Source organism: Pseudophryne corroboree, chromosome 6 (genome assembly GCF_028390025.1).
Source record: "Pseudophryne corroboree isolate aPseCor3 chromosome 6, aPseCor3.hap2, whole genome shotgun sequence".
NCBI classification, from domain to species: Eukaryota; Metazoa; Chordata; class Amphibia; order Anura; family Myobatrachidae; genus Pseudophryne; species Pseudophryne corroboree.
In genome coordinates, this window is record NC_086449.1 from 380,817,468 (window position 1) to 380,838,580 (window position 21,113).

At 43.1% G+C, this 21,113-nt stretch overlaps 1 protein-coding gene and 1 pseudogene across 1 annotated transcript in view; both read right to left on the reverse strand.

Annotated features, from left to right (window-relative positions):
* Positions 1–1,446: 1,446 nt before the first annotated feature.
* Positions 1,447–1,565, reverse strand: LOC134937112 (5S ribosomal RNA; annotated as a pseudogene).
* Positions 1,566–7,113: 5,548 nt separating this feature from the next.
* The window catches only part of EXOC4 (exocyst complex component 4), an 868,528-nt gene continuing 854,528 nt past the window's right edge, over positions 7,114–21,113 (reverse strand). Inside the window, exon 18 of the mRNA XM_063926760.1 lies at positions 7,114–9,257. Coding sequence (XP_063782830.1) covers positions 9,020–9,257 — 238 coding nt within the window. The 3' untranslated portion in view covers positions 7,114–9,019. The remainder of the gene's footprint in view (positions 9,258–21,113) is intronic.

Sequence of the window (21,113 nt, forward strand, 5' to 3'; positions counted from 1 at the left end):
CTGTCAATTCTTTACCAAACAGAATGCTTCCAGTAAAAGGCAAAGATTCCAGAACCTCCTTAGATTCTGAATCAGCTTTCCATGTACGTAACCAAAGTGCTCTGCGAGCAGCTATTGTTGAAGCCGATGCCCTGGAGGCAATAGTGCCCATATCTATTACTGCTTCTTCCAAGAATATTGCAGCCTGTTTAATGTGCGTTATATAGGATTCTTGCTCCCTTGAAAGTGCTGAAAAACCATCTTCCAGTACCTCTATCCAGGCAGCAACTGCTTTTGCCATCCAAGCTGGCTGGCCTTATGACTGTCCCCGACAGAGAAAATATGTTTTTTCAGAAAACCATCCACTTTCCTATCCATGACATCATCCAATGACGTTGATTGTAAAGGCAATATAGATTTTCACACTAATCGAATGACATGCGTATCTACTTTGGGAGCAATTTCCCATTTTAAACAGTCCCCAGCTGGAAAAGGATAATTGGAATCCCATTTTTGGGGAATTCTATATTTTTTACTGTGTGTAGCCCAAGCCTCTTCCATGATTTCCGTTAGCTGGTCTGACCCTGGAAACTCAGTCTTACCTGCTTTGGGCCGTTTAAATACAGGTGCCTTGGTTTTTAACACAGGCTCTGCTGAATACTCTGAGGATAGAATGGCCTTTATTGCATTAATTAGTTCAGCTATATCCACTGAGCTGAGACCTTCTACTTGTTCCTCGTATGCTGAAGAAGAGTATATAGAGCTTTCATCGTCCGATGAATCATCCCGTGTAGCCTGTGAAGTTGACAGTTTACTTACACTAGGTTTATCAGCTTCTCTCTTTGGAGAAGCTGGTGAGGGAAAAGATATACCAGAAGTAGGGAGCTGCATGTATGGGTTATTAGTGTACCCCATTCCTGGTAGTGAAGCTGTAGGAATTACCCATTCAGGTATACTGGACAAGGTCTGTGCAAACACCGCCCAAGGTGGATCTATCTGTACCTGACGTTGAACAGGGATCTGCCTTGTAATCTGCTGAAATGCAAAACAATTTGCACATAAACCATCCTGTACCAGATCCTGAGAGGATAATACAGTTTTGCAAGACAAATATGATATGAGTGTTGGTGTTACTGTGAGTGTACCTTCCTCACCTTTGCCGCTCTTAGACATGATAAGTAATCAGCACTTTCACAGTGTACTACACAATTTGTGACTGTAAACACTTTAATTAATTTTGTAATAATGAAATAATTAAAACATAACTTTTAATAGAGACTAATTTATTATAAAATATGAACACACAGACAGGGTCAAAGATAATTAAATTACTATATTAATCGTGAATCAAACTCAGCTGTATCTGTGAATTTATTGATGAATTCATTAAACATTATTTGCATGTCTGCTAAATATATATCCAAAATACTGCAGAGTCAGCTATGTTGCTTATATGATGCCAACAATAACCTACAACACCTGGTATTCCCTAATGGTCTCCCTCTTAGGTACTGACCAGGCCCAACATTGTATTGCTTCCAAGATCAGACGAGATTGGATTTATACAATGTGGTATGGTAGTAGGTTACGTTTAATCAACAGCATAAGGTGCAGTTATTATAAAGGATACGTGAGAAGTAATTATCACTGAGCCTGACTACAATGATCAATGTAGCGCTTTACCAAGGTTATTTAATTGACCATCATTTCGCCATTTTGTAACCCAATCTTATAGGTATACAGGGGTTTGAATCATCTGGTCAGTATACGTTTACATCCAGAGGGCCTGTATTTTTATGGGCCCAACAATGCCACTGCAGAAACTGGTCAGTATAGGCTTGCACAGAAAGGCCTGTATTTATATAGGTAAAACAACACTGCTTTAAGATCCAGAGAGATGATATCTCTATTGCTGATCAAATCACCCTACTGGGAGTATAAGCATAGAATATGAAAAATAACAGTTGCAACAATGGAAAACAATGAAATCCTCAAATAGAACTGTAATAAAGGAAGCTGAGACTGTAACGATCTTACCCTTCTGCTGTTCTCCCGTCATGCCAGCATCTTTGGTATAGGACGGGGAATGAGAGAGGGAAGAGTACAATCATACAGCTAGAAGAAAGATAAGTAGACTTTAAGCACTGAGGTTAATAAAGAGATACCCTTGATGTGAATGTTCATCACAGTACAAGTAGTCCGTCTCAGTATTTATCCCAGCATGCAAATCAGTCATAAATAAGAAAAAGAAGTACAAGGTGGTCATATATATAAAGTTGTTATTCTTAAGCAGATATATGCGTATGAAAAAAACGTTCTCAAACGACCACTTATCTTTGGCTGATAAATAGGATCCTGTCAGCCAGGAATGTTACAGATGATACCTTTGTTTCAAAATTTGAAACATATCAGTGCTCAAAAAAATGATACATGTATAAACAGTGATACATTCATTTGTATCTATGATAGTAAATGTTTGAAATGCCAATTGGTACAGCACTGTGGCAACTAATACATTAGTGATAGATCGTTACATTTATAACGTTACTTTTACATCTACATAGATCAGTGCTTGAGAATATCAGGCGTCATTTGACAGTGATATAAATTCTATAATAGCCAGAGCCCCAAGGGTTAATGGCTGTAGCGTTCGGATATTTCCAATTAGGCATATATAAATCACATACAATCGTGTATTTGCATGTATCACCATTGATCGGTACTGGAATATCATACACAGCTGTCAGTGACACTCACAATCAAAACACCAGGATTTGGTAATTATCATAAACTCGCTGAAGGACCAATATATCTAATATCATAGTTACATACAGTATATGGCTAGGAGGGTAAAGGCTATCTAGATCAGGGAAAAGGAAAAGATACTTATGAGCCTGTATGCATCTCCTTGTTTGCTGAATGCCGCTGACCGCTGTGCGCCATGCGGTGTATACGAGCAGCTCGCCTGGTCTCCTCTCCTGCCGGTCACATGAGCGCGCCCTTTGTGACCGAGAACACGTAACCTGACGTACGTTTCACAACAGCTTGTTCACGGGTAGCGTGAACATTAATGTAACAATTAACAATTAAATAACCTTGGTAAAGCACTACATTGATCATTGTAGTCAGGCTCAGTGATAATTAATTCTCACATATCCTTTATAATAACTTATGCTGTTGATCAAACGTAACCTACCATACCACATTGTATAAGCCCAATCTCATCTGATCTTGGAAACAATACAATGTTGGGCCTGGTCAGTACCTAAGAGGGAGACCATTAGGGAATACCAGGTGTTGTAGGTTATTGCTGGCATCATATAAGCAACATAGTTGACTCTGCAGTATTTTGGATATATATTTAGCAGACATGCAAATAATGTTTAATGAATTCATCAATAAATTCACAGATACAGCTGAGTTTATGATTCACGATTAATATAGTCATTTATTTCATTATCTTTGACCCTGTCTGTGTTCATATTTTATAATAAATTAGTCTCTATTAAAAGTTAGTTTTAATTACTTCATTATTACAAAATTAATTAAAAAAGTGTTTCCAAGAGTGAGTGCTCCCAACAAAGGTCACTTTCTTTTTCTTTACCCCCATTTTCAATTATGTCCTCTGACCTAAGGGAGCACCACTGACAATCACCATTTAATCTACTCAAAAAGGTGATATTAATTGGTAGACGGTGATGAATGCTAGACTGTAGTCTAATTTGTCGGTTTTCTTGGAAACTTAATCACACAATCTATTATATATTACATATAAAATAGTCCTGTGCGGTACCCTCAACCTAATCCCCTCCACGTGAATTCTGTTTTATACAGTTCTTAAAGTATTCAGACGCATTGCGAAGAAAACCACAGTAATGTACACAGACACATATGCAAAAGGCACTAAAACTTAACTATTCATACTGACAAAAGTAGATAGAAATTTAGTGCTGTATAACTCGTACTCAGTAGAGTGGGATACAGGGAGACTCACCTCACTTCCAAGATCGATTAATACGTTAGCGAACACTGAGTGGATCCAGACGCTACTAGTGTACACTGCCACTCCGGGAACTTTAAGTGGACACAGACGCACTGTGCATACAGACGCACCGGTCATACAGACGCCTGTCCTGCGACCAGGTCTCCTCGCGGTAGCACCTAGTGAACACAGACGCAGCGGCCTATGCTGCGACTGAGACCCCTCGTGGTAGCGTCTGAGACGGAAGTGAGGCAACAGTTCATGGCGGGAGACTCGCGGAAACTGGTCATGAACTGGGGGGTGGGGCGACCAGGAGAGCGTCTAACTCCCCACCGCTGACATCAACCCTAGGGATCGCAGCCTCATACTAATCCTGGTGCCTTATGATCCCTAAGGCCTAGCGCTGGAGCACCCGTGATGGCGGCGCATCAGCTTCTGTTTGGTAGTCTCCTCCCAATACAGTGCGGCTGTGTCCGAATACCCCGACTACGTGGAACCGATGCCTTACCTTCTCCCCGTGCTCCGGCCACAGCCTGGTAACGTCTGCTGGATCTGCTAGTATATTCGACACAGACACCCGTGGAGACAGCACTGTACACATGGGTAAGCGTTGTTGTGACCCGGCGGAGAGTTGTTGGAGCGACTCTTTCCAATATGCATATAAAACGCTGTTGGGAAAAGTCGCTCACAACATAGTAAGACTATAAAAATAAAATAAGAAAGCTTAGGGCTGCCAAGAACAGCAGCCCTCTGACCATGGTCCGGCTCCTGCCGCACCAAACAAAAAAATGATTTGTCTGTGCCAGTGGGCAGGGATATATGGACGGGCCCGTTGCATCCTGGGAGGACTGAAAGCTTGTGATCGTTTGGTGCCAATCCGCTGTCGCTTCATCATATCCTATTGTTATCCTGTGGACCCTGCCGGAGAAAAAAGCACTACTGTATTTACTGTGCACTGGCACGCTTGTCAGAGCTTGCTAAACTGTACAGTATTCTGTAGTTCCATATCCATCTGCTACTATTCAGAACTGTACTGTAGTTTTCATTAGTGGAGCAATTGCCACCCAGTTGTGAAGCTATGTATTGCATGCTGTCGATCCTCTAGCGCATATCACGCCTTACTTCGCCAACCTGTGCTAGATGTATGGCTAGACTAGGACAACTGTATGAAACAGTAGCAGCAGCAATGCTACTACATCTGTACTTTATCTTATCATGGCTAACTATATTATCCTTACTTGCCCAAGCAAATATTGTGTATACACCTGTACAGTACTGTGCAAAAGTTTTAGGCAGGTGTGGAAAAAATGCTGCAAAGTAAGAATGCTTTAAAAAAATAGGTATTAATAGTTTGTTATTACAGGTTGAGTATCCCTTATCCAAAATGCTTGGGACAAGAGGTATTTTGGATATCGGGTTTTTCCGTATTTTGGAATAATTGCATACCATAATGAGATATCATGGTGATGGGACCCAAGTCTAAGCACAGAATGCATTTATATTACATATACACCTTATACACACACAGCCTGAAGGTCATTTTAGCCAATATTTTTTGTAACTTTGTTCATTAAACAAAGTGTGTCTACATTCACACAATTCATTTAGGTTTCATATACACCTTATACACACAGCCTGAAGGTCATTTAATACAATATTTTTAATACCTTTGTGTATTAAACAAAGTTTGTGTACAGTGAGCCATCAAAAAACAAAGTTTTCATTGTCTCAATCTCAGTCAAAAAAGTCCGTATTTCGGAATATTTGGATATGGGATACTCAACCTGTATTAACAAAATGCAAAGTGAATGAACGGAAGTCTAAATCAAAACAATATTTGGTGTGACCATCCTTTGCCTTCAAAACAGCATCAATTCTTCTAGGTATACTTGTACAGTTTTTGACGGAACTCAGCAGAGAAGTTGTTCCAAACATCTTGGAGAACTAACCACAGACTCTTCTGTGGATGTAGGCTTGCTCAAATCTTTCTGTCTCTTCATGCAATCTCAGGCAAACTCGATGATGTTGAGATCAGGGCTCTCTGGGGTCATATTATCACTTCCAGGGCTCCGTGTTCCTTTTATGCTGAAGATAGTTCTTAAAGACATTGGCTGTATGTTTGGGGTCATTGTCCTGCTGCAGAATAATTTTGGAGCCAATCAGACTCCTCCCTGATGGCATTGCATGATGGATTAGTACACTCCCTCCCCCCCCCCCCCTCTCCCTTTTATCTTGCTGAGGAACAGCTGTTTAGTAATATTGGGGCAGATGTATTAACCTGGAGAAGGGATAAAGAAGTGCTCCAATATGTAAATTAACAGTTAGGATCTGATTGGCTGGGGCCTTTATCACCTTGCACATATCACTGGTTTATCACTTCCTTATGCCTTCTCCAGGTTAATCAATCTGCCCCATTAGCCTTTTTAGGCACATAGGAGTACAGTGTTTTCCCTCTAAACCATAGCGGAACTCAAATATCTGTCATTGTGACAAGTCCCTTACATTTGCTACAATAGTCCTGGTATTCACTTGTTTGTTGTGACCTTTGCTTATGCAGCATTACTGAGTAACTAGTAGCACATTGAGCTACTCTTGCAATTTACTGTCATAAATAAGTGAGCTCTTACCATTTAGAGACCTCTTTCTGTGCAGTGGCTGAGTGCTTGTCACAAATGTACAGCTGTTCTCTTAGCTCAGATATTTTGGATGGAGGAGTTAAATGCATGTCCACTGGGACAAGAGTCTATCACCTCTGAGTGCATCCAAGGAAAGACCATGAAAGAAGTAGTTTAACGTTCTAGCTACTTATTTATAGCAAACATTTTATGAGGTAAATGACAGCATAGAAATAAAGCCGTTTTTATTGGAATTTCTAGTACGCTCTGGATAAAAAGAAGAATACCTGTAATAATATGTCACACGGTACCACCCGGGAATGGAATCACAAAGTTAAACAATGTGCAATCACATAACTTAGACTTAAGTTGCAGTATACATTTGTATGAATAGTCTGTGCTGCAAATTGAAAGGAATACAGTTGTTTTTATATCTTATTTACTGGGAAAGTAGAGTCGACTGAAAATCATACTGAATGCCTACTAGCAGTATACTTCTTAAATCACTAAAGAATGACTATGGACACAATAGGCAAATCAACTTGTTATGAGTTGTGTTTATTTTATTTTTTTAAGCATAGAAAAAAACAAAAACAAAAAAAAAACAGTTCCAAACCATTACATTCATGTTTATGTAGCAACTACCCTGGTTTGGTACACAGCCACCAAGGATTGAAGTGCAGACATAATAAAGTCAACTGAGGTTTAAACTGCAGTCCAGCCTTTCTTATCCATCTCACTGATAATGTACTGGAGTCATTTAACATAAAATTGTGATAATTCATTTTATAATGTGCAAGAGAAATAAAAAGTTTATCTCTAGCAGACTTCTCTAGATCACTAAACCACTACTACAGCTAACATGCAGAATATACGTGGATAGCTTATAACACAGACTACTGGACAGGAAAATTGAAGCAGGAATCTGATTATGGACTTCTAGAATAAGAATGAAATAAAATTAGTATTCGAATTAGAAATTCAAAGCAAAAACACTTTGTGACATATCGGCAGTCTCTTGTTAGAGATGGACTATAACCATAGTAAGATCAGCAAAGCTGAAAGTATTGTCAGATGTGTGTATTTCTGGGTCCTATAGTAAAATGATCCACTATCCCCTGACCACATCATGTCTGCTCCATCCACAGTCACAATCCAATAGGGAACAGTACTAACTGCATTACAGGCAATTTGGCACATTACTCTGGATACATTTGTTATGAAGCTATATTAAGTTTGCACTTTACGGTACAGAGTCTGCTGTTTTGCCATCGCAATTGCATGGGCTACTATGCATATCATTACATCCTGGATTTTGCTATATTAATAAGTATAGTACCCTCTAATACTCAGTGAATGATCAGTGAAACTCCACCATATGCTAGAAAGATACAGTATGTGCCTCATCATGTACTAACTCAGCACTGGGTTATGGGAAAAGGAACATAGGTATTTAGTATTTATCGTGTGTCTTAGATGGCTGGAATTAGACATGTCCCAAATTACACCAAGTGGATGTGCCACGTCCACAATGAGAAAGTCCTGGCATAGGGGGTGTGGACTTCTGTGCTTGAACCTCTCCTTGATGTTTATGCTGATGTTTCTGGGAACATGCGCAAACTGCATCTACATCACTATGATGTATGTGCCATACATCATAGCAATGTAAGGGGTTTGTAATAGGATGGTCTACAATATAAAGTAATTGGAAAATAGTTGTGTAATGTAGAGCGTCTACAAGTAGAGACTTTAATAATGGCATAATCAGTGCAAAAAGGGTCTGTACAATAAGGGAGATGTCTTTACAAAGATGTGTCGCTGTAAATTAGCTGGTAATGGCTGTTTGGTCAAAAAGAGGTCTGCAGAAAATGTCTGACCATGTGGTTCTATGCAGTCGTCTAATGGAGGCATCTAAGCTAAAGGGTTATGCCTTTGGCTGGCAATGGAGTTTTTGCGATGGAACACTAGGTAGAACAATTTGGTAGCACAACACTTTGTATATAAGGATCTGCAGAAAGCCAGAAGCTCAGACAGGCTGTTGTGGAGACCCAAGATTCTATCTAGGGCCTCATTTGGTCTTAACCTTTGCTCTGTATTAAGACATATTTTTTTATTTTATTTTTTTGTTATAAAATAAACCAGTTAGATAAACATACAGACGACAAATCTGCAGTAAGAGGCGTCCTTACATTGGATATATTATCAATTACCATTCACAGAAACACAGGATCATATGGTTCAAGATTTACAAAATCAATCAACATGTAAGATTAAAATACAGTGCGGAAAAGCAGAACATTCAGTAGGCGCTGTAACCTGTGCTCATTTCAATAACTCCAATAAACGTTTAATATTTCTAATGATAAATATTCCCATGCATGGCAGGCCACAGAGCCAGCGATACTCCCCTGCCTGGCATGTGTAGACTCACTGCCATCATCACTCACACAGTGGTTATCTTCTTGTCCTTTGTGGCTTGTTTGATGGCAGCCTGCTCACAGATGATTTCCTTAAGTCGTTGCAGCCTCATGTTCTGAGTGGTCTGGTCGCCCACACCGGTCTGACTGCGATGCAGAAGGCTGAGAGCATTGATGTACTCCAGCTCTGTGTATTTTACACCTTGGTCCACCACTAGATTTAGCAGCTCATCAGCACTGTTGTACATCATTTCATAGTACTGCCTGCAGTTTGAAAAGACACAAACCATTTGAATAAGTAGATTTTCTGTTTAAAAAGTACTTACATTTCTCTCAGGAACAACTGCTATTTTGTGTACCAATTTATAAGGTGAAAAAGTACATTTTAAGACAAATAATACTAAATGATCATCTATCACATGACATGAATATACTTATAATGATTTCTGCTGATACCATTTCTTAGCACAGGGGTAGGCAACCCATGGCATGCAAACACTTCAGTGGCACATCACCTGTCTGGCTCCTAGCTGGGAGCAGAAGCAGGGTCATGCCGATGCACAAGTACCTTGGGTGCATCATGTGACCACCTCCTCTGCACATACAGTACTTGCCTACATTTGGAAACCAGTTTCAGGGAGATTCTATATTTTATGAGAGTGTGCACGGCAAGTCGCTGAGGGGGCGTGTCTAGCTCCACCTATGGGTGTGTCTACTGCCGCTCTGAGTGTTGTCCTGCAGTTGCACACAGGAGTCATTGCCACCATACACACACACACGCAGGGGTCAGTGCCACCCTACACACACGGGTCAGTGCCACCCTACTAACAGGGGTCAGTGCCACCCTACACACACACACGGGTCAGTGCCACCCTACACACAGGTGTCAGTGCCACCCTACACACACACACACACACACACACACACACACACACACACACACACACACACACGTGTCAGAGCCACCCTGCACACAGGTGTCAGAGCCACCCTGCACACAGGTGTCAGAGCCACCCTGCACACAGGTGTCAGAGCCACCCTGCACACAGGTGTCAGTGCCACCCTGCACACAGGTGTCAGTGCCACCCTGCACACAGGTGTCAGTGCCACCCTGCACACAGGTGTCAGTGCCACCCTGCACACAGGTGTCAGTGCCACCCTACACACAGGTGTCAGTGCCACCCTACACACACACACACACACACAAATGGGTCAGTGCCACCCTACACACACGGGTCCGTGCCACCCTACACACACACACGGGTCCGTGCCACCCTACAGACACACACACATGGGTCCGTGCCACCCTACAGACACACACACATGGGTTAGTGCCACCCTACACACACGGGTCAGTGCCATCATACACACACACTGGTCAGTGCCACTATACAATTACACACAGAGGTCAGGGCCACCCTACACACACAGGTTAGTGCCACCATACAGACACGCACACAGGGGTCAGTGCCACCCTACACACACAGGAGTCAGTGCCATCACACACACACACACACACACACACACACACACACACACACACACACACACACGGGTCTGTGCCACCCTACATACATATAAACAGGTCAGTGCCACCCTACACACACACAGGTCAGTGCCACCCTACACACACAGGTCAGTGCCACCCTACACACGCACAGGTTAGTGCCACCCTACACACACACACAGGTTAGTGCCACCCTACACATACTGGTCAATGTCACTCTACACACGGGTCAGTGCCACCCTACACACACAGCGGTCAGTGCCACCCTACACACACACAAACACCCAGGTCAGTGCCACCCTACACACACAGGGGTCAGTGCCACCCTACACACACAGGGGTCAGTGCCACCCTACACACACAGGGGTCAGTGCCACCCTACACACACTGGGGTCAGTGCCACTCTAGACACACACTGGTCTGTGTCACCCTACATGCGCGCACACACACACACAGGTCAGTGCCAGCCTACACACACACACACGGGTCAGTGCCAGCCTACACACATACAAACGGATCAGGGCCACCCCACACACACTAAAAAAATCACTGTCACCCTACACACACACAAACACAGGGGTCAGGGTCACCACACCCACACAGGGGTCAGTGCCACCCTACACACACACACACACACACACACACACACACACACACACACACACACACACACACACACACACACACACACACACCATACTTGCCTACTTTTGAAAAAGCATTTCAGGGAGATTGTGACAGTAACACCTATCAGCGCAGATGTATACTGCTACATCTGAGAGGTGTGTCATAAAATTGGCTTACATCCACATGTAAATAAGCCCCAAAGTTGGTAAGATCTACTTGTTGAAGAAACTACACTGATATTTTGCAGGATTTGTTTGTGTATTGCATATCTCCCAACATCACCCTCTCCAGGAGGGACAGAATGCTCTGCTCCTGGACTTCCCTCTTAATTTAAAATTTACATCACCTGTGCTGAAACACCTTCTTTATACATTAACCTGTTCAACACAGGTGCCGGCAATCATACATTAGGAGAAAAGTCCAGAAGCAGAGCATTGTGTCCCTCCTGGAGATGGTCATGTTGGGAGGTATGGTATTGTGTTTTACAAGAGGCTCCATATACTGTAAGTGGCCATGAGAAACCTTATTTAAAATGCATGTAGCCATAGGGATCTTGTGCCTTATAACCAATGCAGGGGAATGGCACTGGTGATCCCGCTTGAATGTATATATATCTCTGATTTCTTACACCCCCCCCCCCCCCAAGAATATAACAGCTACATAATGGGGGTAAGGTGCAATCAGGGAGGTTGACGTTCTCTTTAGGGAGTCAGGGAGATGGCCACTACACTATAAAATCTGCCACTGGTTCCAACACAGCGTAGAAAGATCTAAAACCTTATTCCAAAAAGCTTTGTTACTGTAGTTTTTCTTTCACTTGTTTGCTGACAGATTACTAAATTCTTAGTGATGAAAAATATTATTTGGACAAAAAGTGAAAATATCATTTTTAATTCTGTAATGTCTGACTACTCTATATGAAAATAAACTATTTTGTTTAAAAAAAAGCATGCCAGTAAAAAATAAATAGGTAAGAAAATGAGATCAGAGACTTTGTAGGAGTAATAGAAAAGAACAATAGATGCATCTGACATAGAAAAGGTAGCAAAATCATCTCAGGAGCTGCAAGAGCTCACATGTGCTATTAATACCTCTCTATTTAAATGCTAATTCTCACCTCTCACCTAGCACACTGGGAGGAGGGCTCTTAAGAAAGACCCAGAGAATTCAGAATGAAATCCTAATTTCTCTGAGAGATTCAATCTCTGATCTACAGAATGACCTAAGCGTTTATGGTGCCTTCTCAGACATCATTTTTTTACGCTGCAGCAGGACTGAATTAAATATGGGTGGCCATAGTTACACATTCACCTGGTGGGTCAAATACAAGGCATCAGTCGTCCAAAATCTTAAGTGTCACTTGACAATTTGTAGATGAATCATAAATTGGCAGAAGAATTCGTTATCAACTAATCCCTGCATCTGCAGATTAACCCTTCACTGTATAAAAGGTTTGGGATGCAACAAATATGCTATTGGCAAGTTTACAGATGCTGTAGTAAGATTCTTTTTTAATGTGTCACTAAATTCTTTTCCCTGACATATGGTATCGTACATGAATGTGGACCCTAATTTTTACCAGGCTAAAACTGAGGCACAGTGGTTAGGATTGCTGCCTCACTGCACTGGGCCATATATTGAAATCTGACCTGGGCACTCTATATGTTCTGTCTGTAGTTACATGGCTATCTTTTAGGTGCTCCTGTTTAGCACAGACACAAAAACACAAAATGGTCATTTCATTGGCTAGTTTGTGGTTAGGGAATTTAGAGTGTAAAATCCAATGGAGCGATGACTGATGATGATTAAATACTGTATTCTCTGTAGAGCTCTGCATAACATGGTGGTACTACAGAAATAAAACAATAATACTGTACATAAATAAACAGCTTGGTCTGGTCCACAAACCACCAGGTAACAAGTAGGGTTTGGGCGGCAACAAGCAGGAAAGTTGTAGGTCATGCACATATCCAGTTATTACTGGAGGAAAACCTGACTGCTTTTTTTGCATACACCTTAATGGGACACAAGCAGAAACAACCAGGACTTACTCAGCCGCTGCGATCACTTCAGCCTATCCGGGACCGGAATGGACATCAGACACCCGCCCTGCAAACGCTTGGACACGCCTGCATTTTTCCAAACACTCCAGAAAATGGTCAGTTGCCACCCAGAAACGCCTTCTTCCTATCAATCTCCTTGCGATCGGCTGTGCGAATGGATTCTTCGTAAAACACATCGCACAGCAACGATCCGCTTTGTACCTGTGCGACGCGCCTGCGCATTGCGGTGCATACACATGCGCAGTTCTGACCTGATCGCAGTGCTGCAAAAACGCTAGCGAGCAATCAGGTCTGAATTAACCCCAATGTTTGAGCTGTCAGTGACACTGACCGTTCCGACAACTGCAGCTATTGATTTTGACAGCTGTTATTGCCCGGCACACAGCACTGTCCCCGGCTGCTAGCTCCGACAGCCAGGGATTGTGCTTAACAAAATCAATAAAGATTTTTTTCCCAACAAGAGCGGGTGCCGCTGGGAAAAAAATATATGAGTCGTAAAAACAGGTAGAGTTAGCAGATAGTGGGAGAGCGTTGATCACCAGACAGATGATTCAACAGGTATGGGACTCTAGGTCGACATTCATTGGTCGAAAGTGGATAGGTCGACACTAGAAATAGGTCAACACTGTCATTAAGTCGACTGGAACAAGGTCGACTGGAAAAAAGGTCGACATGAGGTTTTTTTTTAAACTTGTGTTGTTTTCTCCGTCAAGTGACGGGGAACCCCAATTAGTGCACCGTGTCCCCTTGCATGGCTCTCTTATCTCGCCATGCTGCTGGCAAGGTGCCTCGCTCCACTACCGCTGCGCTCGCCACAGGTTACCGTTCCCAATCGTAGTCCACGTGGATCGTAAAGTATAAAAAAGTCCCCCCCCCAAAATGTGAAAAACGCATGTCGACCTATTTTTAGTGTATTTTATGCAATACAGATTGTCGTTTATCATCTACAGTACAACAGTTTAGCAGAATGAAACAGCAAATAGAATCAAGTGATTTCAAATATTAAGAAGCACATTAAGTGCAATTAAGTCAGGTTTTTTTTTTCTAAAATCCACTGACGGGCACTGCGTTTCATAAACTTCACAACCATCTGAAGTATGGCCTTTTTAATTTTGCACATTGAGCTTTATGGGGTATTAAATAAGCTCTCTCAGCACTTATCTAAATCTTTAATTAGTTCTATAATATAGTGATGATATCAAGGCTAATTAAATTTATATAGATAAAGAGCTCTGGAAATTATAACCGACTGAGCTGGAAAACGCATCCTTGATAATAAATTTAACGGTTTGGGTTGATAAGTGGAATTTTACATCACTAAATTTTAATTCAATTTATATGTTGTGTTTTAATAGGGTAAGCACAGGGCGAGCAGGTAATCCTTCCTGAAAAAGTGACCCAGCTGCCCACCTCAAGCCTTAGTTATTAATGGTACCCTTACTAAATAAGCTACTACATTTGCATATTTATGGCATAAGGAAGAGAAATTATTTCTACCATATGCCACTTTGTTGCAAATTCATCAGCCCGTCCCCTTCTTGTGCATAAATTAGGGGGGGCACTAGTAAGAAGAGGACGTTAAGGAGGAGTCAGCAATTCGCCATAAGGCATTCCTAAAGCCAGCTTTTCTCAGCAGAAATTGTACTTGATTTCAGCTATCCTTGGGGAGTTATGATTAACCTGTCATGCACGTCAGTGGATAGAGAATCAAGAGCGTTAGACAGTGTGATGAGATGAAAATGTGCAAACACGTAAAAAGCACAAAAGGGCTGATCTATTACACTTCTCCCTGGTGGTCCATCCTTCATGGCGGTCCCGTATGGTGATAGTCTGTTTCAGGCATTTTACAGTCTTGGATGATCATTTTAAAGACTAATTAGAAACGGCATATAAAACGCCCATATTAATTAATGTACTGTTACAATTTTACTGTGGAGCCAATTATGAGATAACATAACTGATTATTACTGTTAATAGGATTCCTTCCAGCAACATATTGAACAGGCAATATGGCTCCTCTGACATTGATATGTTAAAGTGGTTTATTTTGATAGGTTTTCAAAGGTCTCACAGAGGGAGAAAATCTACTGATATTAGATAAAGACTCAGAAATCCTTCTGGAACTAGTGAAAATAATTCTGTCAGCTCTCCCCAACTTTTCTTAATCCAGATAGAAATGTATTTATTTATTACCAGTTATTTATATAGCGCACACATATTCCGCAGCACTTTACAGAAAATATTTGCCCATTCACATCAGTCCCTGCCCCCAGTGGAGCTTACAATCTATATTCCCTACCACATGTACACACACATTCACGCTAGGGTTAATTTTGTTGGGAGCCAATCATCCTGCCAGTATATTTTTGGATTGTGGGAGGAAACCGGAGTACCCGGAGGAAACCCACGCAAGTACAGGGAGAATATACAAACTCTGCACAGTTAGGGCCATGGTGGGAATGGAACCCATGACCTCAGTGCTGTGAGGCAGTAATGCTAACCATTACACCATCCATACTGTAGGCATGTTAACTCACTAAGGTGTTACTAAACTTTCATCAGTTATTTGGTAAAATATTTTCATTGTAACACTGTCCCTCATATATTTTTGATGTGTTCACCAGTACATCAGGTTTGCCAACTTAATACATTTGAACATTACATCAAGAGTCTACTGTTCTTCTGTCTCTTCTGTATTTATCTTGAAACATTACATCTGTATCAGGAGCCTAAACCATTCCCCGAATAAGAAAGTTGTATTATTTCAAAAACATTCATGTAAAAGTTTGTAGGCTTGGAAATAATCTAAAGGGGGGTACTCACGGAGCAATAATCTAAGCAATCTGACTAGATTGCTTACATTTTAAGCATGATCTGTCCGTGTGTACCCCCCACAGCGATAGCGATGCACGGCCCCGCGCGTCACTATCGCTGGTGCTAGATTGGCCTGCATGCAGGCTCAATCTAGCAGGTTGCTCATTTCGCCCGCTGGGTGAAATGAGCGTTACCCCCGTCCACCCCTGCACGCTCAGCACACATCGCACTGTGCTGAGCGGGGAGAGAGATGTGTGCTGAGCGGTTCGCTCAGCACACATCTCTCCCTACATCTCCCCGTATATATGGCCCTTAAAGGCCAGTACTGACTGGAGAGATGTGTGCTGAGCAATCTTAACATAGACCGCTCAGCACACATCTCTCCCCCCACTCACCACAGCGTGATGTGCTGAGCGAGGTGGGGGGGGGGGGGGCGACGGGGGCTGCTCACTTCACACAGCGCTAATCTAGCACCGGCGATAGGGATGCGCGGCCCTATCGCTGGGGGGCATACACACGACAGATCAGTGCTTAAAATCTAAGCAATCTAGTCAGAATGCTTAGATTTTAAGCACGGATCTCCGTGTGTACCCCCCTTACGAGTTCTGTAACTGTATGTAATCTTGTTAGCTAGCTGAATGCATCCTCCCTGATATATGAAGTGTCTATGTAAAGAAAGAAAACTTCTAGTTTAGGGTTGAGCGGTCAGTAAACAATGGGAAGAGCCACAGTGCATAGTATTCTACCCACAGTGCATAGTGTACAGTAGCGGATCTTGCCACGGGCAAGCAGGACTTTTGCCCGGGGCGCCGGCCGCACCATGGCAAGATCCGCTGCTGCTGTGGTGCCCCCCGCTGCCCCGCTGTCCTGTGAAGGGAAACTAGACGCTACGCGTCTAGTTTCCCCTCGTGGGCTGCCCGCTGTGAAGGGAAACTAGACGCTACGCGTCTAATTTCCCTTCCTGGAGAGGACCTTCACTGTAATGATGTGCGGTGCGCGTTGACGTCATCGCGCACCGCACAGCAAAGGTCCTCTCCACGAAGGGAACTAGATGCTTAGCGTCTAGTATACCTTCGTGGAGAGGACCTGTGCGGTGCGCAATGACGTCATCGCGCACCGCACATCCTACAACAGTACAGGGGGCGTAACTGACCACGCCCCCTGTATGAAGCCACGCCCCCTAACGCTGCCCAGGGCGCCAGAAGCCCCGGAACCGGCCCTGATAGTGTACTGTGTGTCTGCTCCACAAATAAAAGAAGAAAGTGTTTTTTTTCTTCTTCTTTTCTTCTCCTTTTACAATACTTTTAAGTTGCTATTTGGTAAAACATCTTTTGAATCGTTATAACATCTCCTTGTAAAGCTTAAAGGTTTCTGTTGAGAGAGACTGCTGTCACACGCATAAATCCATCACATTATCCCATGGGGCTGTCAGAGTCACACACTACACTTTTACAGATCCGCATGAATATGCAATTTTGATGCTAACACGGATCTTGTCACTTTCTCTCTCCCCCATATGACAATCAAAAACTTTTTTCCTCTGGCATGTTACTTATACAGAAGAACTAAGGCCCTGACAAGATCTCCTGCTTCCAGGAGTGGAATCGGCAAAGAACATACAACAAAGATTAATGTTAACCCTTTAATGGCAGACGGAGGTATGTTATAATGCTGTAAAGGTTAAATAGACCCAATATACTCTGCTCCCCATCTCTGTTTTATCTTCCATAATTGACTTGTGGTCACACGGTACAGAGGAATACATGAAAAATGAAAAAGAACAGCTAAAAAACAAGGTGATAATGTCAGTGAGAAATTCTGACAAATATTTTAGGAAATTACAGATAGCCAAAGTCTAGTGACATCAAAGTAGACGCTTTGTTAATATAAACAGGCCACAACTGCCAGAGCGATGGTATTAAATACATACAATAGTATGTCCAAAGGCATTAAGCATGTACTAAAAACCCTACTGTGGAACACACTCCCAATCTAATACACAATATATGGTGAGATTTGATTTTAATGAGTTTGATTAGAACACTGGAACAGTGTTTTAAGGAAGGTATATTTGCCCAAGCTTTCTAACCTATGTATTTTAAAAGGGTTCACTATGGTATGCCGGCGGTCGGGCTCCCGGCGACCAGCATACCGGCGCCGGGAGCCCGACTGCTGGCTTACCGACAGTATGGTGAGCGCAAATGAGCCCCTTGCGGGCTCGCTGCACTACGCGTGCCATGCTATTTTATTCTCCCTCCAGGGGGGCCGTGGACCCCCACGAGGGAGAATAAGTGTCGGTATGCCGGCTGTCGGGATCCCGGCGCCGATATACTGTGCGCCGGGATCCCGTCAGTCGGCATACTGAAGACCACCCATTTTAAAACCCCAGGAATATATTGTTTTACTGTGAGCTTTTTAGCTTTTGGTAAAAGCCAGTTAAGGGGTCCTGGGGTTTTGGATGGAGAGTGAGGACAGGCTCAATCCATCAGGCCCAGTTCGGGTTTTAGGGCCTGTAGCCTCAGAGCAGGATAATTAGTGATTACAACTGCATGAGGGGATTAAAAGGCAGCTAGCCTGATCATTATGGCTCACACTGCCTGGAGAAAATAGACTGCAGAGTCTCTGTGAGTGAAAATCTGCTACTGGAAACAAGTGAGCTATGCTTGGTGAAACTTCTTGTGTTTTTGTAATGTTAGTCAGGAGTGACTGATGTTTAGTTAGTGCCAGACGGCAAGGTATTTATATTGATGTTTTATTTTGCTGCTTAATAAAACTGATTAAGGCCAGTTGCACCAGAAACCTTGGACTTGTGTGATCTCTCAGCTGCTGTGCACTGCCATTTACCCCAGTAGATGGTACCTGTTCCCTAACCCTGTTACATGAGGTAATACTTTATCTATATAGTTTTCAGCAATAATTAAAATTGCATGCTTTATGAGACTTGCATTAAACAAGAGTCATAAGACAAATGTCTCTCTCTCGTTATTTACGAAGAATACTAAATAGATTGACAAATTCTAAAACATAACTTTTTTTTGCAACACTTAGGAGTATATGCAATTGCGGTCGAATTCCCGAAAATGTCGAAAAACGGGACATTTTCGCCCAAAAAAAATAATTCGACAATGCAATTACAGTACTTTTCGTCAAAAAAACGGACTTTCCAAATTCGACTTTTTGAAATTCGACATTTGTCAAATTCAACATTTCTGCAATGGTACAAATGCGGCATTTCGACAAAAGTATATTCAATTGAAGATTGTAAATTCGACAACAGTGCTTTTAGACAGTAAATTCGTCATTTTCAATCCGCCACACTTTGCTGGCGGAATCTAATAAAAATTTTTAAAAACATGTTTTTTTGTGTTTTTTTTATTGGTAATAGCATATCTATTTATATTAGAAGGGATTAGGTACTTGGTTTGTCTATTTAGGAGGCACAAGTATTATTTTTATATTTTTAAAAATCTATATATATTTTTTTAATGGAATGGTGTAAAAATCAGAAAAAAAAATGCGTGGGGTCCCCCCTCCTAAGCATAACCAGCCTCGGGCTCTTTGAGCCGGTCCTGGTTGCCAAAATACGGGGAAAAAAATGATAGGGGATCCCCCGTATCTTAACAACCAGCACCGGGCTCGGCGCCTGGTCCTGGTGCAAAAAATACGGGGGACAAAAAGAGTAGGGGTCCCCCGTATTTTTTGTACCAGCACCGGGCTCCACTAGCTGGACAGATAATGCCACAGCCGGGGGTCACTTTTATACAGCACCCTGCGGCCGTGGCATTAAATACCCAACTAGTCACCCCTGGCCGCGGTACCCTGGAGGAGTGGGGACCCCTTCAATCAAGGGGTCCCCCCCCAGCCACCCAAGGGCCAGGGGTGAAGCCCGAGGCTGTCCCCCCCATTCAAGGGCAGTGGATGGGAGGCTGATAGCCTTGTTGAAAATGTAAGAATATTGTTTTTTGCAGAAGAACTACAAGTCCCAGCAAGCCTCCCCTGCAAGCCGGTACTTGGAGAACCACAAGTACCAGCATGCGGGGGGGGGGGGGGGGGGAAACGGGCCTGCTGGTACCTGTAGTTCTACTGCAAAAAAAATACCCAAATAAAAACAGGACACAGACACTGTGAAAGTATAACTTTATTACATACATGCCGACACACATACTTACCTATGTTGACACGCCAACTGTGTCCACGTCTCCAATGTCGACGTCCGGGGTACCTGAAAATAAAAATATACTCACCTGATCCAGTGTCCGGTTCTTTTATTGTAATCCACGTACTTGGCAAAACAAAAAAACGCATTTACCCGAACCAGACGGACTGAAAGGGGTCCCATGTTTACACATGGGACCCCTTTCCCCGAATGCAGAGACCCCCCGCGACTCCTGTCACAGAAGACCCTTCTGCCAATCAGGAAGCGCCACTTCATGGCACTCTCCTGATTGGCTGTATGCGCGTCGGAGCTGTCAGACGCGCATCGCACAGCCCCCTCCATTATCTTCAATGGTGGGAACTTTGCGGTCAGCGGTGAGGTCACCCGCGGTCAGCGGCTGACCGCGGGTAACCCCACCGCTGACCGCAAAGTTCCCACCATTGAAAGTAATGGAGGTGCTGTGCGATGCGCTGTCTGCCAGCTCAGACGCGCAAAGCCAATCAGGAGAGTGCCACGAAGTGGCGCTTCCTGATTGGCAGAAGGGGCCTTCTGTGACAGGAGTCACGGGGGTCTCTGCATTCGGGGAAAGGGGTCCCATGTGTAAACATGGGACCCCTTTCAGTCCGTCTGGTTCGGGTAAATGCGTTTTTTTGTTTTGCCAAGTACGTGGATTACAATAAAAGAACCGGACACTGGATCAGGTGAGTATAATTTTATTTTCAGGTACCCCGGACGTCGACATTGGAGACGTGGACACAGTCGGCGTGTCAACATAGGTAAGTGTGTGTCGGCATGTATGTAATAAAGTTATACTTTCACGGTGTCTGTGTCCTGTTTTTATTTGGGTATTTGTTTTGCAGTAGAACTACAGGTAGCAGTGGGCCCGTTTCCCCCCGCATGCTGGTACTTGTGGTTCTCCAAGTACCGGCTTGCGGGGGAGGCTTGCTGGGACT